General features: G+C 41.0%; 2 protein-coding genes across 3 annotated transcripts in view; one reads left to right on the plus strand and one right to left on the minus strand.

Moving 5' to 3' along the window:
* Positions 1-845: 845 nt before the first annotated feature.
* SUMO2 (small ubiquitin like modifier 2) lies at positions 846-11,808 on the minus strand. Its single transcript, XM_059998770.2, has 4 exons — positions 11,645-11,808; positions 9,895-10,026; positions 4,312-4,383; positions 846-1,505 (listed from the first exon to the last, which is right to left on the minus strand). Exons 1-4 carry the CDS (start codon positions 11,663-11,665, stop codon positions 1,443-1,445), a joined length of 288 nt encoding a protein of 95 aa, XP_059854753.1. The 5' UTR covers positions 11,666-11,808; the 3' UTR covers positions 846-1,442.
* Positions 11,809-19,143: 7,335 nt separating this feature from the next.
* NUP85 (nucleoporin 85) overlaps positions 19,144-25,755 on the plus strand; it is a 28,853-nt gene continuing 22,241 nt past the window's right edge. Inside the window, exons 1-3 of one of the 2 annotated variants that reach the window (XM_059996913.1) lie at positions 19,144-19,834; positions 22,685-22,778; positions 24,940-25,102. In XM_059996913.1, coding sequence (XP_059852896.1) covers positions 22,718-22,778; positions 24,940-25,102 — 224 coding nt within the window. In that variant the 5' untranslated portion in view covers positions 19,144-19,834; positions 22,685-22,717. Of the gene's footprint in view, positions 19,835-20,168; positions 20,279-22,684; positions 22,779-24,939; positions 25,103-25,755 lie in introns of those variants that run through there. The other variant, XM_059996912.1, reaches the window with a different exon arrangement.

Below are 25,755 nucleotides of genomic sequence, written 5' to 3' on the forward strand. Positions count from 1 at the left end.
CAGTTGATTCAAGATTAACTCACATATACACAGAGCCAAAAACCTACGTAATTCCTGCTGTCTCTGGGGAAGCTTATTCACTATAGAAATGGGGAATGTAAAAAAGACTATATTGCAACAGAGGTAGAGTGAATTAAGTGAATGACAAGGCATGATAGCTCATGGGGACTTGATCCAAAAAGGCCACATTGTTAGGCAGTAAGGGTGGGAATTCAGTCTCTTGTAAACCATTATTGGAAAATTCAATTAACAGGCATCAGAAAACCTAACCTCTAAGTTCCAGTTTCATAGCCATCTAACTATGTGACGAATAACCCTCTAGACCTCAGCCTTGTCATTTTTAAAACAGGGGTTAGAACTAGATAATCTTTACATATCTTTCCAGCTCCAATATTCTGTTTATTGGTTCTGTAGTTGTTATCTTTCCCCATACAACTGAATTTAAGAACTGTAGTGATCTGCATAGTTAAGGCTGTAAGAATGGGTATACGTAGGTAAATATTTTCTGTCCCTCAACATCCTCAAATAAGGAACAAAAACTGTTTTAGGTTAGGGAGTATTTACCACCAGACAAAATGAGGACTAGAATGGTCAAGTGATTTATCAGCAGAGTCAGCAAAATGAGAACTTTTTCTTAGCTGCGGGTACTCACCCACTCTGCCTCAGGACATTCCTTGCTAGTCATTTATATAACTTTGTTATTCCCTGTTTTGCATTAGTCTGTCAGAAATGCAAAGTAGCTTTATTTCTTCCTTGAAATGTAACTTCTAGTAGGCCTATTCAGGTCATGTTTTTCTCTAAGCTTCAACTTTCTATTTAATATTCCTCAGAATAAAGAAAACAGCTCATTTTAAACAAGAAGTTTATTTAAACAACAAGACGCTTGACTTGAAGGGAAAACTATCTAGGATTCATTTCTTTTAGAGTAATTTATCCCTACTTAAAGACAGATTGCCCTACATGTAACAGCTACGTACAAAAAAGTTATAAAATTGTCCTTGGTTTTACAATGATAAATGAAAAACATTAAAATTCTCCAATCGAACAAGGTATGCAAGAATTTTTATGTTGTTCTTTTTTTGTTAAACAGTGAGAGCAAAATAACTTACTGGAATATAAAGATAAGAGCATTTGAGCATGCCACTAATGGAGAAAAGGGGGTATCTTCACAGAACCAGTATTTTTCCCCATTCCATCTCCATTTGATGTCGATCAAAACATACCGTTGGCCATTTAGTTAAAAAAAAAAAATGCAATATGCTTGTGCACATACACCAGTTACTTTATGTACAATAAAGGAATGGGGAAGGGGAAAATGAAAGAATAGAGAAACTATACTGTAGTAGTCAGGATGTGGTGGAACCAAATTGCAGTTTTCTAATTGAGAATGTCTTCTTGGTCTGGAGGAACAGAATTCTGGAGTAAAGTAGCAGGTTCCCTTTTTAGTAGACACCTCCTGTCTGCTGCTGGAACACATCAATTGTATCTTCATCCTCCATTTCCAACTAGCATAAATGAGAAAAAAAACAATCGGCCATTGGTTATTTAGCTCTTAAAATTTATAACTATCAGACTTAAATAGCCTGAAAATCTGCACGAGTTCCACCCAGTTCCAGTGTTCATTATTTTAGATGTCCCACAGCTTAAAGTAGCGTAAGACTTAGGTTTAAATAATTTTTCACTTGGTCTTTTTTATGAAGATTACAGAAAATTGAGTTTTTAAGTTAAAAAGCTGAGTATGTCCATAAGTTAAATCATCTCACCTTTAATTATTGAAAATAAAACTGATGTGTATAAAGGCTCTCACTGCAATGTTGCTTAGATGAGCAAAAAACTGAAAATAACCAAAATATCAAAACCCCCAAAAATATAGTACATGCATACATGAAATACCATGTACCTATTATTAAAGAATAAGTAGATTTACACATGCAGAAATGGAAATATCCCTTAGATACGGTATTAGGCTAAAAAATTTTAAAACTAGGCAGCGAACAGCTTATAGTATTATATTTGTATATATATTTTTAAGTTTGTGTGTATGTGTATAATATGACTATATCTTTGCCTATGCAAAAAACAGTGGTTACCACTATGTAGTAAGAAGAGGAGCATAGAGGTGGGACAGGGAGGGTGGGAGGGAGGGAGACGCAAGAGGGAAGAGATATGGGAATATATGTATATGTATAACTGATTCCCTTTGTTATAAAGCAGAAACTAACACACCATTGTAAAGCAATTATACTCCAATAATGATGTTAAAAAACAAAAAAAGGAGCATGAGCAAAAACAGACTTGTTAAAAAAAAATCAAAATTCAAAATGCTATTAAGTTTGCAAGGTTTACTACCCACACATTATACATAAAACCATGTTGATAGCAGGAAGGTCTTGGTACATATGGCAACACTGTAAGGTAAACAAGCTTTGGAACAGTTTATAATGCTGATAATCACCCAAGAAAAATTTTCTAAAAACTGGTAATTTTGAAGATAAAACAACAACCGTGGGCATCTAAAGACAAGAAAGGGAACGTTTCTAATGAAGTTCAAATACAGTAAAGTAGAACTAAAGCATTAAAATATTAATGACTAAGTCTCAATTCTCTATTTGTAAAATGGAATATTCAGTTATGAGAACTAAATGAGTCAAAGAAAGTGAAGTACTTAAGAGAATGAGTATGTAACAATTATACTGCTATTAAAATTGGCTGCTAAGCAGATGTTCTAATTTATACAATTCTGCTATTTAATAAGTACGGGAAGAACAATTCTAAAATGAATCAATTTCACTCTAAAATAAATTCAATTCCAAATACTAAAATGAGGTCAATTCCAAATTCAATTTGAAGATTTTATGAATGCAGTACTGAACAAATCCTCCTCAGGTTTAATTATTTGCAGCTAGCATAATAGACAAGTCCCAGAACTTTTTTTTGGTGGTGGGTGAGGGCTTCAAAAAACAGAAAATACATTACCATCAAAGTTTAGCATAATGGGTTCTTTTTATTCTTTTAAATCCATCAGCCTATCCACTGAAATGAAACTACTGGAATGTTTTTCAATTTTATAGTGAAACTTTAAATGCCTTCAAAGGATACAAGAGAGCTTTCTCTCTCTCTCATTCATCAAGAGAATTCAGCTCCTCCTTGTGGCTACATACTATAATTGCTTCTTAGAGACTCATCAACAGAAATTTCTTCAAAATATTCTTCCCTCAAGTATAACTCATAGATATTTCAAGTTTTTGAAGATTATCAACAAAACCACAATCTGGATTTTCTGCTTCACTCATACCATATTTATCACTTTCTAGTTTTTATGGGGTGATAAAACAAATTCAAAAGGACAAGGGCTCCAATTTAAAATTTCTGCTATCAAAGTTTTTTCCCCCAAAACAGAATGTCTTAAATGGAATTTCAGAAGGTAAAAAGAAACAAAAAGTTTCTGCTAAAGAAGATAGCCCAGCCGATCCCCTACAAAGTGACAGAACAACTGAAGTAATAAGTAAAGAGATTAAGGGATCAGACAACACCTTTTGTAGTAAGGGTTTGGAAAGCCACCAAATAATAATCAACAGCCCTGTGAAATAATAATCAACAGCCCTGTGAAACATAAGCTATCAAGAGACTTGCAGTTAGAGCCACTAGATTCTCTTCAGTTCAGAAGTATAGGTACAAGAGAATTCATGAGGGGCTAAAATGGTTAGGATAAACAGCCAACCAATCGCTTATGGGGAACCCGGGGTATGATTTAGAGCTGCAGCAATGAAAACAAAAGGAAAACAACATTCTGAAGTAACAAACAGGAATTTTATTTATTTTTTTCCAAATAATGCTGGCAAGAAGAAAAATATGGATTAAAGTAAAACGACCTACTAGTTTTACTAAGTGATAACTGAATATTTAAAAACCATTGGCACTTCCTGAATCTATTTTTTCTTTCTATTCCCTTTTGGCCATATTTTACACAGCTTTGAACTCTGGTAAAGAACTATAGGGCTTCCCTGGTGGCGCAGTGGTTGAGAGTCCGCCTGCCAATGCAGGGGACGCGGGTTTGTGCCCCAGTCCGGGAAGATCCCACATGCCGCGGAGCGGCTGGGCCCGTGAGCCATGGCTGCTGAGCCTGCGTGTCCGGAGCCTGTGCTCCGCAACGGGAGAGGCCACAACAGTGAGAGGCCCGCATACAGGAAAAAAAAGAAGAAAAAAAAGAACTATATTCCGATGACTAGAAGTTCACAAATTAATAAACAAAGCTGTTGAGAAAATTATAAAAAACATTGGTTTTTCTAGTTAGCACAAAGACATTTTTACCTGTGCAGGTGTGTCTGTTTCATTGATTGGCTGCCCGTCAAATCGGAATCTGATCTGCCTCATTGACAAACCCTGGACAAAGAGTTTAAAAGCAATAAGAATGCAAAGAAACAGTAAGAACTAAAACTACATGCATATTTGGCCATGAATATATTTAAAAGAGAGACCTAAATAAATGATCATCAATATGTTAACATTTCTATATTGGTTAAATGATTTGGAGTGATTTTCACTTTCTTTAAACTATACTATGTTTGATTTTCATTGGAAAAATGATTTTTCTTAAAAAGGACTGGAAAAAAAAAAAGGCTGTTTTTGAGAGCCATAGCTACTTTTGAGACCATAGCTACTTCAAGCTTGAACAGATCATACCTTGAGTCAAACAGTGCATTTAAATGAGTTAGATACTAAAAGGAAATTTGAAGCAACAGATGCACATGTCAACATTCCTCAACGCACATTAAAAAGCGCTCCAAAAACAAACACATAACAAAACCCATTAATAATATGAAAACTGAAGTCACCTAAAAAAGGTGTAATGATTAAAATAAAACTTTGCCTAAAAGCTACCTTCCCTTCTTGTCTATCCAAACAACTCCTACCACTATGTAAGAGTAACCTAAGCCCCAGCCCAGCACAATACTAGGAACACCACAGGCATATTCAAGTTCTTATCCTTGGGCAGTGAGTACATTTACAGCAAAACACAAGGCAATAACTGGTCCCTAAAACCATCTATAAGACCACAATCCACATCCAAGAAAATCCTGGAACAGCTCTAAAGAAGCACCTGCTTTTTTCTGCTTAGTACTTACCTAAGCCTGCAATTGTTAGTCAACCTTGTACTAGAAAATAAGCTCCAGTAGGGATAGAAATCTAAACTTAGTTACATACTGTATATCTTGCACATGGTAGGTGCTAAATACTGATGGAATAAAATGGATGAAAAGCAGTATCTAAATATGCTTCATTTTCTGTTTTTATTTGAAAATAAACCTAAAGCTAAGTTGAGGAGAAGCTTTATTACAAAAAGGGAGTGTCAAGAAATTTTTATGTGCATTTAAGGAGATAAATGAGCTTAAATATGCCCCTTTCTGCAAAGGGGACTCCACTATTAAGAATCACCTACCTGACATAGGGGTGGGGAGAAGGGGAAAAGAGCAAAATAGTAAAGTTGCTGGTAACTGCAACCAAATGAGGACAAGATTTCTTTGGAGGTATGCTGTGACTATTTTAACTTGAAAAATACCTTTCTTGGAAGCATCTTACACAAAGCCATTCCTGTATCATGCTCAAATTACAAACTATAATTCTCGTTACAAAAACTCCCAGTTTTAATTGATATTTAAGAGAAAATTAAACTGAGTTCCTAGAACTAAAAATATTGAAATAAAGTGTTCAATGAACACTTGTTTAACAACTGTATTCCCTTATTTAACAAGGATTCACTGAATTGGTCTTTAAAACTACCTGTCACGTGAAAATCATACTGCTTTCCTTTAAAATTCTAGTCTTTGAGACTTCCCTAATCCAGCAGTTAAGACTCCAACGCTCCCAATGCTGGGGGCCCAGGTTCGATCCCTGGTCTGGGAACTAGATCCTACATGCCACAACTAAAGATCTCGCATGCCATAACTAAAAAGATCCCACACGCTGCAACAAAAATCCCACATGCCGCAACTAAGACCCGGTGCAGATAGATAGATACATAGGTAAATAAATAAACGTTGAACAAAACACAACACAACACTCTGGTCTTTGACACATACCACTTCCAGACTAGCCCTTGTCTTACGGAATACAAGCAATCCCCCACCAGGTAGGTGACAGCCATAACCTAATTCATTCCTCATGACTTTCAAATTTAGTTTGCAATTACACAAAGTAACCAAGAATTCAATACCAAGCCATTAATACTAAGTATTATCTACTTACAAACACTCCATTGGAGACTCTGCTTCAACAAAACTCTTAGCATCTTCTATATGCTGGGTTCTTCCTTCACTACATCCAATGGCGTGGCCATTCAAAATAAGGGCGAAGGGAAGGCAGGGCCAGTAGAACACAAGCAAATTGTATTCCTTTATTGACACCTGTTTTTACGCTTTTCCTTATCAATAAAAGCTATTTTGCTAGAGATCAAAAGTCCAAAATTCAGGAAACTTGCCTTTAAGATTCTATAAACCATGTAAATTCAAACAATGAATTTGCATTAAACCAGTATTTGGTTTCCTCTTCTGTATAAATCTCATCCCTGAGCTTTAAAGTTGTGCTCCAGAAGAGATGTGTGAGGTTCTCTCTTTGGGACCCCATTTCTTCATTTCACAAAAACGAACTGGACTAAACCAATTATTCTGTGCTCTCTGAAACCACCTGACAATCTAGTAAACAATGTTGGGGTAGATTTACACTAGAATGGAATAGTATGCTCTCAATCAGTTGCCTGAAGGATATGTGGCTGATATAAAGTGGGCAAAGTCTAACTCTACATGTGAATGAGAAACTTACTTAGAAACCAACCTACAGAAACACTAGGTTTGAATGTTCTCTATTCTTTTACAAGCATTTGAACACATTCTATATGCTGAGCACTGGTCTAGGCTCTAGAAAAATAGTCATATAATAAAACAGCCCTATGCTCATGAAGCTTACACTTTAGTGCAGAGAGATAAATACAGACAATAATCAATGCAAAACAACAAATCAAAACAAACAAAAAAGAGTGAGAGGACCCAGTGATGGCAACAGGGGCACTTTGAATTAATCAGAGAAGTCCCTGAGGTAGTAGTTAATCAGGAATAGAATAAAAATGGTTGCGGGCTCAGCACTATGCAATGGAAATATGTCAGCCACATATGGTAGTTTTCTAGTTGCCACATTAAAAAGTTAAAAATAAGGTAAAAGTCTGATAAAAGTTTTAATTCAACATATTTAAAAATACTACCATTTCAACATATAATCAACATTTTAAAAATTGAGATATTTAACTTTTTTCACACCAAGTTTTCAAAATCTGGCATTCATTTTACACTTTACAGCACATCTCAATTTGGACTAGCCACACTTCAAGTGGTAAACACTCACACGTGGCTTGTGGCTACTGTGCTGGACCAAGTTTAAATAGAGAACAGAATTCGCTGATGGATTTTATTTGTTATGATGCATCATCAAGGAGGACCCTAAGGTTTTGACAACTAGATGCAGAATGGTGCTATTTACTGAGTGGGGACAACAGAGAAAGATTTCTAGTAGAATCAAGAGTCCTGCTTTGCATGTTCAGTTTTAGATGCCTATTAGGCATTCACTGGAACTCCTCCAGAGATCCAATACCAAATGAGTTCATTAGAAAGTAAATATGAGCATTCAATTAATCTTGATAGGAAATCTTTGGTCAAGAAGTCTCACCTGCCAAAAAAACTTTAGCTATGCAAATCAGATCAGATAAATATTTTAGTTTTTAATAACCTGTAACTACACTTAGAAAGCAGGGAATCAGCCCAATTAGATGATACTTCAACTCCCTTTTCCTCAGAACCAGAGAAACCACTTGAAAAGTAAACAGGGATCTTGTTTCACTCAAAACTCTGAGGTTATCCCCAATTTAAGAGGAAAATGGGAATAAACATCTTTCCAAATTCTTCCTGGATAATATTTTCACATTTGCATTCCAAGAGATATGCAGTGGAATTATATTTTTTATGGATTACCAATGTTCTTTTTCCTCTAGTGCAAGTTAAGAGTGGACCCAACAAGTTTAGTCAAATATAATCCCAATCTTATGCCTAATAATTGAAAAAAATAAAGGAAAACTTTATTTACACTGGGTAATATAGTAGACTTACTTTAACATAGCAGGAAAACTAAAAAATTCTTGATTGACCCACTAACTAGATCTTATAAGACAATTTCCTATAAGGATAATCTAGAATACACAGGATGTGCTTTACTTTTTCTGGCACACAGTATAATGCCCCAGCACATAGGCATCTGGTTAAAAAAAAAAAAAAAAAAAAAAGATAAAAAGCTCTTTTGGGGGCCCTACAGGAAATATGGGAAGTCTTAAATATGACCATTTTAGGATGGACAGAGAGTATCAATAGATGTATATAGTAAATTGGTAACAGTTAATCTAGGCAGTAGACTGATGGGTATTCAGTGTAAACTTTTTTCTCTAAGTTTGAAAATTTTCATAGTCAGTGTTGAAGAATATGACCATTTAAAAGCTAAAATTTAATAGTAATTAGAGAAAAGTTAGGATATGCAGAGAATTTTGTTGAAAGTCACCAAATCTAAGCATGAATTTCTATGTTGTATAAGGTTTTGCTACATAAACATTCTACAAAATGATTACCTTTTAAAATTCCCCTGGAACCTGAAGGAGTACTAGTATTCAAATATGGTAGATACCAGTGCAAAAATTCTTTAGCACAATTAATAAGTACATATTTACTGTTAGGGGATTTCACCAGAATTCTTCAAATGAAAGTACACTGAAGGGCATATCTTTGTAAGGAACTATGAAAAAGTTTTTGAAGATAAAAAATTATAACCACAGTACTCTTATTATCTTATAAATAAACTAGGCATAAAATAAAGCTTCAAACTCAAAAAGAAGTTTAAATCTTCAGTTTAAGAAGCCCTTCAGTCTCATGGAGAAGGCCCAAGTATCAACTCAAACTCAATTTCCCAACTTGTAGAGGTTTTAACCTTACTCTGTTTTGAACCTATTTTTAGGAGGTGAATTTGCAATGTAGACAAGTTGTTTTGGTCTAATAAAATAATTTTCCAAATTTTTATATATTATACATCCAGGGTTGAACAAGAAAAATACTTCTGCCAGGTTACTGTTGGATTAACTGATCTACCAGAGTTTCTGTTATACTTGCAAAAGTCATCTTTAAAATTACCTTTGTATTGTTACAGACTCAACATCACAAAAGGAAGCTTCTTTGTCTTAAAGTTTACATTTACCTCCCAGCATCTGTTCATTTCTACTTCCTCTTCTGAGCTAAAAAATTTACTGTTTTCTGAGTAAAATTCAAATATCCTTATAATACAGGAATGTGTATGCTTGGCTCAGGAGGTTAAATCTCTTGACCTCTACTATTAGTGTAAAAAGAAAATATTACAGTTTTACATGCTTCAGGAAAACTGCAATGTCCTTAAACCCACATTTACTCCCAAATTGGTTAAAACACCCGAAATAAATTGTTTTGACACAAGACAAATTTTTAATTGTTAAAAAAGAGCCTGACAAGAAATTTTACCAAGTTCGTTCTTATTTTCTTATAAAAGTAAAATTACATCCCCTTGGGAACAAACCAAATTATTGTGAAAATAATTTGATGCATTTCTGGCATAGAACTAGAATCATATATGATATTAACCACCCTAAGGGATTTTATGAAGAATCAACAAACCAAGTATATGATAAAATTGTGATATATCAAGTATATAAGTACATATTCATTCTACCAAAGATAATCTATTGATATATTATGCTGGTTTCTATTCTCAAGAAAAAAAGGTTTGTTTTTTTTAAATACGTTTTATTCAGTGGAAGTATACAAGTCAGTTCCTCACCTGTCGTTCACAATAGGCTTTCATTAGTTTACTAAGTGGTGTATGCCTCTTAATCTTAAACTGCACCACAGAACCATCCTGCCCCGCCACCTTCAAATTAATATGATCGTTGTTCTCAGTCTTGACTCCTTCCTGTTGAAAGAAAAATAAAAGTAGAATTTGGAAAATGTGAAGAACAAACACCTTTTAAAGCAGCAGCAGCCCAAGTTGCTTCAGAAATCAACAGGTTTCTCATTCTTATAACAGAGCATACAGCTGTTTGCAGCTGCTGAAATCAATCTGAAAGATAAGAAACCCTGAAGCAACAATATTAAATAGATGTCACAGAAACAGAAAAGCAGCCTACATCCAATACTATCAGTGTCGACAACTGGTTTTTAAAGATGGATCTCCCTCAATTTACTGCAATGCCCTCTTGAATCTGAGTTTTTTTAAATGACATATATTGTATTACACTCAAAATGTCTTTCCTCTAAAAAGATTAAAAATAAGCATCCTTTCTCTTTCCAAAATGCTTTGAGTACAGAATGCAAGAAAAATCTAGAGCTTGAAATTCAAAACTCATTACAAATCTCATTAAAAAGTTACCAAATTCAGCTTAATAACAAATCTCAAGCTACATTAAAAAAAAAAAACCACCTAATTGAGGAATATCCTTTGATTCTCTCCCAAGCAGCGGTAATAACTCAGAACCACTATTATTGTTCGCCTCTATGAGCAGCTTCATTTTTGTTTATTTTTAGTTATGAGCTTATTCTCCCCTCCCCTTTGTTGTCATGAGTCAAATGCACAGTTTTATTCCTTGTAGATTTATTCCACAAGTCTTCCTTGTAGATTTTTACCCAATCTGAAGTTCATCAAAATCAAGTGTAGAAGGAATTCTGTAGCCCCTAAACCACTTCAGAATGGAAAGGGGGGGGGGGTCACAAAACAAACCAAAAGAAAGTCCCGTGTGCCAGGAAGAAGTGTGTACCCGAGTCCTCCAGGGAAAAGCCTCCTGGAGCCTCAAAACCCGCGTTGAAAAGTTAAGCCCTACGAAGTCTCTCTGCTCGTACATCTGCCTGCAACTTCTCGAAACCACATGGTCTCGGCAGGTTAGGGGTTATTTGGCACCCAGGGAAAAGCCACTGCCCATTCCGACAAAAAATGTGGGAAATACTCCCCGGGAATCCCCCAACCCCGGCCCCTCACGACGGCCGACGGGCATCCGGCTTCCAACCCATCAGCAGCCCATTGATTCGCCCCGAACCCTCAACCGGCCAGTGCGGCCCGGGGCAGGGGTCCCCAGATGCCCGCGGCCCCCACCCCGGAGGGGGGAAGCCCGGGGAGGAGGGAACTCCTCGCCACCGCCAAGGCGGCAACACCCGCCGCGGCCCGGCGCGGGGTCCGCCGAGGGTGGGGACACCGCGCGCCCTAACGCCCCTCGTCACGCTCGCCCGGCCAGCAGGGCCCAAGAAGCCCAGCTCGCGGCCGGTGGGCCAGCGGGTGTCCGCGATTCGCCCGCCCAACTCGCGCCCGGCGCGCACTCCGAGGCGGCCGGGGGCGGGGGAGGGCGGTGGGGCCTCCTCCCGCGCGGGAGGGAGGAAGAGGGGAGGGAAGAAAATGGCGCGGAGCGCCGGGGCCTGAGCCGCGGCCGCCCCGTGGGGGGCCCGGGAAGGCGCGGGGAGCCCGCGGCGGGCTCGGGCCGGACCCCGGCCCGCGCCGTGACCCCGGCCGCGCGGCGAGGCGCGGAGGACGGCGCCGAGCTCACCTTGGGCTTTTCGTCGGCCATGGCGAGCGCCGGAGTCTCCTCAGCTGCCGCTTCACAAAAGAGGTACCAGGTCCGCACCGAACGAGCACACAAGCAGCACCAGGAGCGGCAGAAGAAGGAGGCGGCAGCGGTGGAGGAGGGAGAGGGCGCGCGCACGTTGTGCGCTCCCTCCCCCCATCCTGCGTGCGCGAGCCCGAGCCGCCGGGGCTCCTCATTGGTTGCCGCCTCGCGGGAGCGCGCAACGCTTACATAACCACCGCCAGCCCCCGCCCCGCACCGCCCCAGCGTGGGCCCGGCGCCCGCCAGGCCGGCGGGAAGAGGCGCGGACACGCGCACCCGGGCCGTCGCGGGGGCGCGCCTGGCTCTGGGCGGGGCTGTATTGTCCTCCTTCTGTGGTGGAGCTTAATCAAAATGGCTTCCAGCTGGTCCTCGTTGGGGACTGGGAGGCTTGAGGCCTAGACGTGACACACAAGCCGGGGAAGGCAGACTGACTAGACGAGGAAGGGGGAGCCTAAATCAAAGCCCCAGCACGAGGTTCTGGGAAAATAACCTCTCATTCGGTGGCCCAAATACAGCTTTCCTCAGGGTCAGAGGAACATCACACTTCCTCTCAGTCAGCCTCTCTTCCCTCGGATTTTAAAGCTTCAGCCTCAACCCGCTTCCCACCAGGCTCTTGCCTTAGTGCCGTGACTACTTCCGTCCTGCTGGAAACCCTGTACTTTGACTAGCTGAAGGAAAAGGTTCATCCTACAAACTCCTTACTCATTGCCTGGCTCCCAACCTCCTAGAGGAAGCAAAATCCATCAGAGAAGCACCCGATATCAAGCTTCCAAACCAATCGATCACTTCCTCCTCACATCCGTTCAGAAATAGAAGTAGGTCCCTCTTGTCTTAAGCACAATCGTAACATCTGTGCCGTGGATGTCCCCCACTCCTCTCGGTAGGTTTTATTGATTATGTCCTTTATTTTCTTCCACTCGCACATTAGCCGTTACCGTAGAAAAAGACTCTCAATTCTACTTCCTTCTGAAGTTACCACCGTATCTCTCTCCATTCTTGGCCAAATAGCTTGAAAAAAATGTGCACGCCAGCTGTCTCCACTCCCTCACCTCCCACTTACTCCTCAACGCACTGCAATCTGGTGCCTGGTTCCACTAAAACTGCTCTCTACAAGGTCACCGCAGACTTCTTTGCTGAGTCCAGGATGCTTCCCAGTTCGTCACTCCCCTTGAACTCCCTCCCTGTGACTTGGGGCTATGACTCTGGCCTGTCCTTGATCCCTTTGCAATTTCTTTCTTTCTCAGCCCTTCCCTTAAATGTCCCTTGGGTTTTGTTCTAGACCGGTTTCTCTTCCCATTCTATCCCCTCTCCTGAAATGACTTCACCCCACTTCTATTACCATCTATTTGCTAATGATTCTCAAGTCCAGATTTCCAGTCCAGATCTTTCTCTGAATTTCCAGCCTATAAATCCAACTGACTTCTGAACATCTCCACTTGGATGTCCTAGGGGCACCTCAAACTCAGCAAATCTCAACTAAAATTCCTCAATTTACTTCTCAGACCTGCCCCTCTCTTTCAAGTGGCCCGGTCACTGACTGTATGACACACCATTATAACATTGCTCCAGGGACTTCCCTGGTGGTCCATTGGTTAAGACTCCACGCTTCCACTGTAGGACTGAGATCCCGCATGCTGTGCTGCACAGCTCAAAAAACAAACAAACAAAAAAAACACAACAACAACAACAACAAATTGCTCCAAGCCAAAAAGCCAGGGGGCATCCTTGACCCCTTCACACACTCCCCATACAGTCAATCTCCAAGTCTGCTCAATTCCACCTTTTAAATACCTGTCAAATCTGTCTACTTCTCTGCAGCCACTGTCCAGTCTTTGGGCTCTGCTCCATTTGCTGGGCTTCCAGCTGGTCCACCATGGGGAAGAGGAGGCTTAAGGCCTAATTGTAGGACAGGCCAAGAAAGGCAGATTGATCAGGAGAGGCAGTGGAAGCCTAACTTCAAGTCAGGTTTCCCCAGAGCTATTGATCTTTTGTTTTTAAGGTATGTCGCAATTGTGTCTGAATATTTAAATGAATCAGAATCATCTAAGGTGCCGGGTTTTTTGTTTGTTTTTGTTTTTGGCCACGCCACACAGCACGTGGGATCTTAGTTCCCTGTCCAGAGATCGAACCTGTGCCCCCTGCAGTGGAAGCAGGGAGTCTTCACTACTGGCCCCCGAAGGGGGTCCCTAACGTGCTGGTTTAAATGCGTATTCTCTATTCTCGGACAGTGTGGCTTTGGGATCCCTCTTTTTTAACAAGCTTCCTGGTGATTCTTTTTTTTTTTTTTTTTTTTGCGGTACGCGGGCCTCTCACTGTTGTGGCCTCTCCTGTTGTGGAGCACAGGCTCCGGACGCGCAGGCGCAGCGGCCATGGCTCACGGGCCCAGCCGCTCTGCGGCATGTGGGATCTTCCCGGACCGGGGCACGAACCCGTGTCCCCTGCATCGGCAGATGGACTCTCAACCACTGCACCACCAGGGAAGCCCCCGCTTGTGATTCTTAAACACACTAAAGCCCGAGAACCACAAACCATTCTAAAATAAAAACAAAATAAAAGAAGTTTCTGGGAATACCCTGGTGGTCTAGTGGTTAGGACTGTGTGCTTCCACTGCAGGGGGCACGGGTTTGATCCCTCGTCAGGGAACTAAGATCCCACATGCCGCATGGTGAGGCCAAAAAAAAAAAAAAAAAAAACTTTCTGCCACTCCTTGGTTTAGTGGCAATCCTCTGCCTTACAGGATAGAGTCCAAAATTCATATAAGACCTACAAAGCTCTTTGAGAGCTAATCTGGGCTAACCATTCTAGCTCTTTCTCATTTTCTCCTCGAAGCCTCTGCTTCAGTCATAATCAATTACTTGGGATTCCTGAATGTACCTGCTCTCTCTCAACTTTAAGCTTTTGTGCACTTTTGATGTGTAAAGATTCACTGAATGACTGAATAAATTGAGGCTATCACTATGCATAAGATCCTGTGCTAGGACTTCCCTGGTGGAACAGTGGTTAAGAATCCGCCAGCCAACGCAGGGGACATGGGTTCAAGCCCTGGTCTGGGAAGATCCCACACGCCATGGAGCAAAGTAAGCCCGTGCGCCACAACTACTGAGCCTGTGCTCTAGAGCCTGCGAGCCACAACTACGGAGCTGGCATGCCACAACTACTGAAGCCCGCACAACAAGAGAAGCCACAACAATGAGAAGCCCGCACACTGCAACTAAGAGTAGCTCCACTCGCCACAACTAGAGAAAGTCCGCACAAATCTATGAAGACCCGACGCAGCCAAAAAAAAAAGATCCCGTGCTAGGCATTGGGCAAAGTCCGTGTCTCAAATTTGGGGGTGGGGGGGCGGGTAGGAAGGGTAGGAAGGATAGGAAATATACAAGAAGTGAAAGGGGAAGAGAACCAACTGCCATATGTCAGGCACTGAGTGGGGCTTTACTAATTAGTTCTTTTTCTCCTTATACAAACCCTTCCAAGTGGATTAGTATTTATTTACTATTGAGGCTCAAAGAGTTAAGTAACTTGCCCATTATCACACATCTGCCAAGTAGTGTTGATTGAGCTTCTATTATAGGCCAGGGAACTAACGTGCTGGGTGCTGTGCCGGATACTGTAGAGAAAGCAAAAGAGATGCCCTCCTTGCTCTCCTGAACCCAGGTCTTATGTTGACATCACACATCTTCCCAGGTTTGTAGGACTATAGAACCATCAAAGAGGAATATGTCATGTTAAATTTACCATCAGTAAAATGTGCGGGCCTCCAATAATCAAATGGTTGTTTAGTTATTAGCTTCTAGGTGACAGGTGTGTCCTACAGTACCCCTGCTCTACAGTTACGCTAAACTACAAAACCACCTTCGGGCAAAGGAGGAGTTCTATAAAAGGTAGTTAAGTGTATTCAAACGTGTGAATAATACATGTTCCAAGGACAAACTGTAATTCTGTGAGCTGAGCCTAGGGAATCTACTGAGAGTCTCTCCAATTTCCAGGAAAAAAATTGTGGAAAAACAGAAATTTCCCAACATTAAGTTTCTCCCACTATCATTTTCATAGGAGTGGGAAAGGGGGTGGCTGTGCACTAGAAAAGGGTGCTTTGGGAAAAAATGTGCAAGGAGTAGTATATACAGAAAAGAAGAAGAGTGGCAAACATTAACTGAGTTATTATTATGTGGGGATTCTGTACTAAGCCTTTAATCCTCACAAGACATCTATTATTATTATCCCCATTTTACAAATGAAGAAATTGAGACACAGAAAGGTCAGGCAACTTGGTCACCCAGCTTGAAGTGGTAGAGCCAGTAGACCTGAGACTTTCTGACTCAGAGCCCAGACAGAGCTTAATTACTGTAGAACTGCATCCAGGCTCCTATGGAAGTCCTCAGAGAGAAAACATGCAAAAAAAAAAATATCCTAGAATAGTGGTGGGAACACCAGTCAAGTTGCTTTGACTTAATTTTTGTTTGGCTGTCTCTCTGAGCAGAATGGCAGTTCAATTAAAGGAAAGGCTTGTCTTGTTTACAGTTTTGTTCGGAGCACCTAGCTCAGTTCCTGGATCATAATGGGAATGAATGAAGGAGTTGTGCATTGAGCCGTTTTCGCCATTAGGGGTTAACTAGGACAAGAAAGGCCTACTTCCTCTAGAAACCTAATTAAATATCAGTATTTGAATAATTAAATGTCAATAGAAGTAGAGGGTAAGAATGGGGGAACCAGCAAGAATGTACTCTTCAGGGTCAGGTGCCAAATAAAAAACATCATTCCTAAAAAGGGCAGGAAAATAAGAATCACAGAGAGAGTTTGTTTAGAGCTTGAAATCCTTGCCAAAAACCCTGAGAAACACATAACTGAATTTATAACACAGACGACTAAACGGTGCATAGTTTATACCATCAAATTTCCTTCAGTTCTAACAGAGGTTAGTTGAGTACTTGAGCTATCTCTGTGAATACTGCAGGAATACTGAATACTCTATTCCTGAATACTGCAGGAAATCTGGAGACAATCACAGAATCTGTGATGTTCTGGAAACCTTCCAGCTTTCTATCCTTGGGTCATGGCAAAGAAAATGGGACCCAAACTTGCACCAGCAGTCAAAGCCAAGAAGCTAGTACATTTCACTTTAAATGTATCAGCTGGGGTATTAAATATAGGGAAATACTGTTCCATTTCACAATACATTCACTGAACTTTTTTTTATTGAAGTATAGTTAATTTACAATGTTGTGTTAGTTTCAAGTGTACAGCAAAGTGATTCAGTTACACATATATATATATATATTCTTTTTTAGATTTTCTATTATAGGTTATTACAAGGTATTAAGTATAGTTCCCTGTGCTATACAGTAGGTCCTTGTGTTTACCTATTTTATATATATATTTTTAGTGTGTATGTTAATCCCAAACTCCAATTTATCACCGCCCCCCCGCACCTCGCCCCCCACCATGGCCGCTCCTGCTGTCCCCTTTGGTAACCATAAGTTTATTTTCTATGTCTGTGAGTCTACTTCTGTTTTGTAAATAAGTTCATTTGTATCATTTAAACATTTTTTTAATTCTTATTTTTCATTTTTTATTTTATTTTTTGGCTGCACTGTGCAGCTTCTGGAATCTTAGTTCTCTGACCAGGGATAGAACACGGGCCCCTGCAGTGAAAGTGCCGAGTCCTAACCAATGGGCCACCAGGGAGTTCCCTGTATCATTTTTTTTAGATTCCACATGGAAGTGATATCACATGATATTTGTCTTTCTCTAACTGACTTCATATGATCATCTCTAGGTCCATCCGTGTTGCTGGAAATGGCATTATTTCACTGCTTTTTATAGCTGAGTAGTATTACATCACTGAACAGGGAAGTACAATTATGGGGACCAAAAGGTGAACACTTTAAAACTTCTTGAAAAACTTTTCCATTTTCTTATCAGTCTTTGTAATTCTTCTAAATAGGTGGATATCTCATTGATAATATATTTACCCGGCTGTTCCTCTCTTCCTCTGTGGTTGAATATCTATGCCAGTAGCTCTTAAAAGAGATGATTTTGTCCCCTAGGGTACACTGGGAATATCTTGAGACATTTTTTTTCTTCCAGTCTTAGAGATATAATTGACACAACACCACTACATAAATTTAAAGTATACAGAATAATGATTTGACTTACCTATATCATGAAATAACGGCCACAGTAGGTTTACTGAACATCCGTCATCTTTTTTTAAATTTATTTACCTAATTAATTTTAATCTAGTCTTTTAAAAACTATTTATTTGGCTGCGCTGGGTCTTCGTCGAGGCACATGGGATCTTCGTTGCTGCGTGTGGGATCTTTTTTGGTTGCAGCATGCAGAATCTTTAGTTGTGGCATATGAACTGTCAGTTGCAGCATGTGGGTTGTAGTTCCCTGACCAGGGATCGAACCTGGGCCCCCTGCATTGGGAGTGCAGAGTCTCAGCCACTGGACCACCAGGGAAGTCCCCAAACTGGAAATTTGTATCTTTTGACTGCCTTCATCAAATCCTCACACCCCCACCTTCTAGAAACTTTTTTGGCTGTCACAATTGTTGAGGGGTATATTATTGGCATCTACTGGATAGAGGCCAGGGGCCATGTTCTGCTCAACACCCTACAGTGAACAGGAGAGCTCTCTTTTGCACTTAAATTTATTTTTTTCTCAGGTCTTCTTTTGAGAAAAATGGTTTTCCTTGCTGGTCTTTCATCCTGTTCCCCAGAATAATTTTTTCTGAAGGAAATTAGGCATGATTTCTATCAATGTCTTACTAAGTTTGGCTTTAACTTCTGCTGCTTGAAGAATTTTTAATAGAGCAGATATAATAACCAGTTTTTAAAAACTGATTTATCTGCTACTGAATGTTTATTTTACATTCTGAAAAATATTAGGACTCTTTTTACCCACTAGAAAATGGACACGAATGCATAATTTCTCGTAGCCACACCACTGGTGTCAGAAACACTCAGATCAGTAAAACTCTGTGAAACATTTGGAATATGCAGCCAGACACAGATGGTTGAACAGTGTGGAATTTTGCGCAAAACTAAATTTTATCCTATAGATGGCTGTCTTCAGAGATAGGAATTTGGATGAAATTGTGATAGCCCCAGGATTTTTCTTCCTTTACTAAACAGTGTGTAACTCTAAAGAACAAACTATTGGGGGGATAGGATTTTCCTAACCACTCCAAGTCATCTTATTTTCACCATTCAAATAGGTCATTCAGAATCATCTCAGGGAAAGAAGCCTTCCCCAAGAAAATTACTGAAATTTTGTCTTGTTTTCAGATCAAATTTCTTTCCTAACTAATAAAAGCTGCTACATTTTCAGGCACTGTTTCCTAAGGTTTATTTTAAGATTTCGAATTACCTTCCGTTCGTTAAAAAAGGAAAAAACTCGCTTATCTGGGAATTTAGAACGAGTACTATTCTATTCCTTGTATATTTACATATTTGTAAATACGCCATTTACAAAATAAATAACTCCTTTAGGCTATTGGAGCACTTTTTTTTTTAAATTTAAATTTATTTATTTATTTTTGGCTGTGTTGGGTCTTCGTTTCTGTGCGAGGGCTTTCTCCAGTTGGCGGCGAGCGGGGGCCTTTCTTCATCTCGGTGCGCGGGCCTCTCACAGTCGCGGCCCCCCGTTGCGGAGCACAGGCTCCAGACGCGCACGCTCGGTAGCTGTGGCTCACGGGCCTAGGCCTAGTTGCTCCGTGGCATGTGGGATCCTCCCAGACCAGGGCTCGAACCCCTGTCCCCGCATTAGCAGGCAGATTCTCAACCACTGCGCCACCAGGGAAGCCCCTATTGGAGCACTTCTGTTGAGGTTTTCCATAATAAGACCGGGGATTCCCTAATTTGAGTGTCTTTTCCTACTTTTCTTTTGTGAGATAACAACCGGTAGTTGTTTTCAATTGAACCCAGGGGTCTCAATTTCACAGCTGTTTCAGTTGCATCAATTTTGTCCCCATGACTTTTGAGCCTTTTGGGGTGGGAGTGGCGGCGAATACCTTCGTACACAAGCCCGAAGAACCGACAGGGCTCTCTCGCCACGGACACTGTTCAGAGAAGCAGCGGCGACGACGCCAACCTGCAGACCAAGAAGCGGAGTGCAAAGCCAGGATCGGGTAAGATAGTACGCTCACTCACACCCCTACCAAGCCCAACGCTCGCCCCGGCCCGCGCACGCGCAGCCGCATCACCGCCGCTCCCGCCGTCTCCGGGACCTTCTCTCTGCCTGGCTCGGGGTTGTCCGTGGCGGCGCCGGATCTGGCGAGAGCGGTACTGTGTGGATAGGCTGCCGCTGGCGCTGTTTTCCCTGTCGTATTGTCGAGGCCAGGAAGGAGAGACATGTGTGGAATGCCGCAGAGGGGTGGTCGTGGCCAAGACGAGAGACCCCTGCGGCGTTGGAGGTTCGGCCCTGCAGGCAGTTCGGGAGGTGCTCGGACGGGGTCCTCTCTCGCAGCCGGCTCGGAGCGGGAGGCCGGAGCTGGGAGCGTTGGCTACCCTGCGAGTTCCGGGCGGTGAGGTGCTGCGCTATGGAGGAGCTAGATGGCGAGCCGACAGTCACTGTAAGGGTGCCTCGAACAGTACTGTTTGCCTTCTAGGTCCGAGGATTGGGTGCGCTTCGTCCCTGCAGGCTTGTCTATCTCTCTGCCGCTTGCGAGGTGCTCGTCCCCTTCCCTCAGTACAATTGCCGTCGTCCAGAAGTCCCATTAACTAGGTGCCCGTGTTTGGGTCGCAGTGGTCGCTGGGTTTCTGCCCCTTTGTATACTCAGAATACCTGGCCCTGGAGGCCCCACTCCATCCCTTTCCGTCCCTTGTCTTCCCGACCTTCCTACTTCTTTGGGTTTTCCTTTGGGGCTAATGCTTTAAGGAGCGGGCTTGAACCAAGCACAGGAATTGGGGCTTTTTTCTCCCAGCCGAGCTAAGCTTCACATCGCAACGCCGTGAGCTTGGCTTTGCTTGAGCTGGCCCAAGGTTTACTAAATATAATTATTCTTTCGGGCGACTATTCTTGCTTTTATTGCTCTGTTTCCTTTCAGTTGTATTTGAACTCTCAAGAGAATATGTCAGGTGTGGGTGACCTACGATGCTTATAAAGAGATTCATGGTTGTTAGATAAGAGACACCTACTGTTCCCCCTGCCTGGGATCTCTTCTCTCTTAGGTTTATATCCTGTTCATTTCTTACATGCAAGCTCCAGGAGCCTCTTTGTCAGGAAAGCCTTTCCTGACTAGGTCAAATATTTCTGTCCGTTTAGGCTTGTTCTGCGTCTCTTAGCTCTTGGTAACCTGTAAGCCCCACTAAACTGCAAGTTGCCTGACCTTGTATTTTTGCTTTTTAGAAGGTTAAGATGCCTTCAGTTTTCAGCTAAAGCCATCAGATCGCAAAGCAGTATCTGACAGAACCAAAAACTGAAAATAGAAGTCATTTCAAAGCTAACTGGACAAAAAGAGACATGAGATCTCAAATAGCAGTTAACGTGGGTTGTTACTCTCTATAAAGCTTACTCCTATATGCTATAGATTGTTAACTTTTAATGCATATATAAAGTATCTTAAATATTAAATGTCTATCAAGAACTATGTCAGTGTTTCTGGGGTGAAAAATTAGGCTATCGGAATCACTGGAACTTTTACAGACTACGTGTTATCTTGCTTTTCCCTCCTTCACTTATGTCCGAATCTTTGGATGGGGAAACCTTCCCAGCACCCTGTGCAGCCCAGGAGAGCCACTTTGTTATTGAACCATGACAATGAGTCATGCATTTACAAATGGAATGAAAATGATCTAAGCTTAATTTTGCCCCCAGTAGTGATGGTTGACCTGTGATAACCCAGCTTTACATTGGTGTTGGGGAGACCAGGTAGGAAACTGGTTGGCCTTGTGGACACAGCCTCTCAGGGGGGCATGATCTTGCCAGAACTGCGTGGTCTAGAATCTGAACTTCAACTCTGCAAGTTCGAACTCAGTCACGTGGGTGTTTGAGAGTTAGTCTGCTCTTTGGGCTTACGCTGAACACACCCTCAGGAGGCTGATGAATAACCCTGAAAACCATTGTCACCTGTGTAGCAGTTGTTGTGCCGGCTCTTCACACAGCTGCTTCCTCTTATCAAGGCACATGAAGGCCAGTTAGTAATTAGCAGATTCAGGGATGTTTAAGTGTAGATTCAGAGAGAGAATAATCTTGAGCAGTTTTTCTAGGCCAGTGGTCTTATCTTTTTAGGTCAAGGGCGCTTAAAAATATGTTACAGTTCTTGTTGTCTTTCTTTGGTTGTTACTTTGCAGATAAATACCTAGAAATGGAATTGCTGGGGTATAGGACAGATGCGTATTTAGCTAAAATAAACTCAGTGGGTGATGAGGGAAAGCGGAATATTACAAAGATTGTTCCTAACGGTTGGGAAAGGCTTGGTCCCACTGGGGGAGTGGAATGAGGTTTGGGCATCAAGAGTTCCTTTTTTGGTTCTTGACGTTATGGATATAGCTCTAGAGGTTAGACAGCTCATAAAGGTGTGGATTAGGCAGTTGGATTTATGAAGCCGAGACTTAGAGGGATTGGTCTGAGTTGGAGTAAAAAAATCAAGTCGTAAAAGATGTGACACAGAAGCCATGGGATTGGAGGTCTCTGTCTTTTTAGTGAGTAACAAACAGTTCAATTCCTTTTTAATTTTTTTAACTTCCCTTTTTCTGAACTACAGATCACTGAATTACCATATAGTAATTGATTGGGGTGTAGCTTTCCTTTTTATCAACACTTCAGAAGTGACAGGCTGGGTTGATGTGCCTAGCAAAATTCACTTGTTCATTTAGGGTCTAACAGACAGGGCTGCTCAGTCAACACTCAGCTGTGTTCATAGATTAGCACTTAATAACTTTCACGACCACTGGCTTCTAGGATTTTACCTGCAAGTAATTTGAAAGCAAAGCCTTTAGGAAGAATAACAATTTCTGTGCCTTATTTTTTTTACTAGTTGATTCCGGGAGTGAATTCCCAGAAGAAGCAAATGTGTTTTGACTGGGGTCCAGGGGAGATGCTGGTGTGTGAAACGTCTTTCAACAAAAAAGGTAGTTTTTTTTTTTCTTTTCTTTTAGATTATCTATCTTGGCACATTTGTTTTTTTCTTCTCTCAGGTATGACTAGCTGAAATATGAAACAGTTGCACTTATTTTGCACTTATTTTGTTCATTTTTGAAACTATGTAGCTATTTAAGATTTTCATTGATTTATGAGACTTGGCAGATTTTGAGTCCAGGAAAAAAGGTTAACAATGGTCTTCCAGTGTTAAAGAAAGATTTTCTTTATATTTGAATACGTGAAGCTTTTTTTCCTTTTTGTCCAGAGTAACTAATTCTCTTTTTTTAATTTAATTAATTAATTTTTTTTTACTAACTCTCTTTATAATAGTGCCCTCATTGTGAATTTTTGCAAATGTCATAGCCCTTACCTTTATGTTAGCATTGTGAACTTGATTGAATTTCGTAGGCTGTTAATACATAGCACAAATGAGCTGGAGAGCAAAATGATTTGTCCTTGGCTTTGTTCTCTAAGCTCCATTAGGTATCAGACATGGATCTTACCTTTCCAATACTGATTCCCTTTAGTAGCAAGGTAAAACTGAAATCTTGATATTTGATTTTCCTTTCTCCTTTTCAAGAGAGAAATCTCAGAAAATGCTGAAGAGATTTTTCTTGTAATATTTGCAACATTCTTTATCCAAATGTGGAGGTTCTCCTCTTACAAGGAGCAGATTGAGCTAATGAAGGTCATATAATTTTGGCAGATTACATGGTATGAAGTTCATGTAATTTTTAAGCGATGTAGTTTTTCTTGATTTTATAGTTAAAAATTATCCCTAACGTGGACTTCCCTGGTGGTCCAGTGGTTAAGAATCCGCCTTCCAATGCAGGGGACATGGGTCCAATCCCTGGTCAGGGGACTAAGATCCCACATGCTGCGGGGCAACTAAGCCTTTGCGCTCTAGAGCCCACGCACCGCAACTAGAGAGCCCACACACTGCAACTACTGAGCCCACGCTCTAGAGCCCATGCCACAACTAAGCTGCAGCTAAGACCTGACACAGCCAAATAAGTAAATAAATAAATAAATAATTATCCCTAATGTTGTTAAATATTTATGGAATCTGTTGGTATTGAAGATCTCAAGTTTGGCAGAGCTGTGGAAGTTGCTCAGAAGAGAAACTTCGGTGACTAGGTCTGGATGGCCCTTTTCCTACTTAATAGGAGAGCTTATCAACATTTCTGGCTTGTCCTCGATTGTTGGAAACTCAAGGTTTTCTTTCTGTTTTTGTTTATATCTATTGAAATCACTTTCAAGACAAGCCATTGAACATTATCACAACTTATTTGAGAAGTTGCTTATAAGAAATTTCCACAAGTTGGTGGCTAATAATTTATTATAGAGCCTTTTCATCACTGTTGCAAAATAGTTTAGTCAGTTCTTGATTCTTTGTTTTAGGAGTAGTGGCAGTAAAAAAGTAATATAAAAATAATATTTACTTTGATGTTATATAAAACTTCAGCTGTAGGTTTATCTTGTCTACTGAATATTACATAGGCTAATATTAAATGAGTTTACTCTTTTTTTTCTAGTATATTTCAGTTGATGGAGGTGAAAGGTCATTACAAAATATGCCAGTGAATTGAGGAGTAAAGTCTGAGAGTAAACATTTGTGTTTAAAAATTCATGTGTTGGGGGGGCTTCCCTGGTGGCGCAGTGGTTGAGAGTCCGCCTGCCAATGCAGGGGACACGGGTTCGTGCCCCGGCCCGGGAGGATCCCACATGCCGCGGAGCGGCGAGGCCCGTGAGCCATGGCCGCTGAGCCTTCACGTCTGGAGCCTGTGCTCTGCAACGGGAGAGGCCACAGTGGTGAGAGGCCCGCGTACCACAAAAAAAAAAAAAAAAAAAAAAAAAAAAATTCATGTGTGGGGAATTCTAGTGGTTAGGATCCCATGCTCCCTCTGCAGGGGGTGCAGGTTCGAGCCCTAGTCGGGGAACTAAGACCCCATATGCTGCGTGGCACGATCAAAAAAAAAGAAAAGTAAAAATTCACGTGTGGATAAATGATAATTCATATCATTTTTAATAAGTGAAATCAGTAGCAAAGAAGCTGAAGCTTTTGTAATTAGATACTCAGAGTTTTTAGAGTGGGTTCTTTCATGAGGATGATGGTGATAGGTGTTAAATTTTTTTTCTGTTTTGTTTCAGAAAAATCAGACATGATGCCAGGTTGCCCCTTTATCCATATAATCCGAAAGAATGAGGATGTTTACTCTCAAATCCTGAGAAAACTCTTCAATGAATCCCATGGGATCTTTGTGGGCCTCCAGAGAATTGAAGAAGAGTTGACTGGAAAATCCAGAAAAACTCAGTAAGTAGGCTGCTGATAGGTGCTGCAGCCCAGAGCTGAATTGTGGGAAACCGCATGAAATGCGTCCTTATCCTTTTGCATGATGGATGGCTCTCCTGGAGAAATCAGGGACTCCTGGTTCTAGTTTGTGTCCTCTTTAGTGGACAGTATAAATGGGCATGGATGGAAATGTCTTACAGAGAATGTGCGAGTGGCTGCTGATTGACTTGCTGGCTGCTGCTTTGTTTATATTCCTACTTCACTTACCCTCCAAAGAATAAAATTTAAGCCAGACAAGCACCTGAGAGTCATTGAATGAGGTTCCACTCTTGGGAGTTTTGTTTTGTCTTTAAAGAATTATTTTTAAAGCATTTTTTTTGTGAAGAGACCAGAAAACTTGTATTATTTATAGACTAGAATTGTTTGGAGTGTGGTTCATGAGTTAACTGCATCAGGGTCAGGTACTTGTTTAGGCCCCACCTCATATCACCACAGTTTCTAGGGGTGGATCCTAAAATCTCTAGGCGAGTCTTAAGCACAGTGGATTTTGAGAACCCCTGTGTTAGGTTTTTCTTAGAGTCCATTCATACGGTTAGGGAATGGACAGTGTTGGTATCTGTATTGAAAAAAACAACAACAAAAAGACAGTTTTTTCCCTCCTGTGTTTTCCTCAC

Source organism: Delphinus delphis, chromosome 19 (assembly GCF_949987515.2).
Source record: "Delphinus delphis chromosome 19, mDelDel1.2, whole genome shotgun sequence".
Taxonomy (NCBI): Eukaryota; Metazoa; Chordata; class Mammalia; order Artiodactyla; family Delphinidae; genus Delphinus; species Delphinus delphis.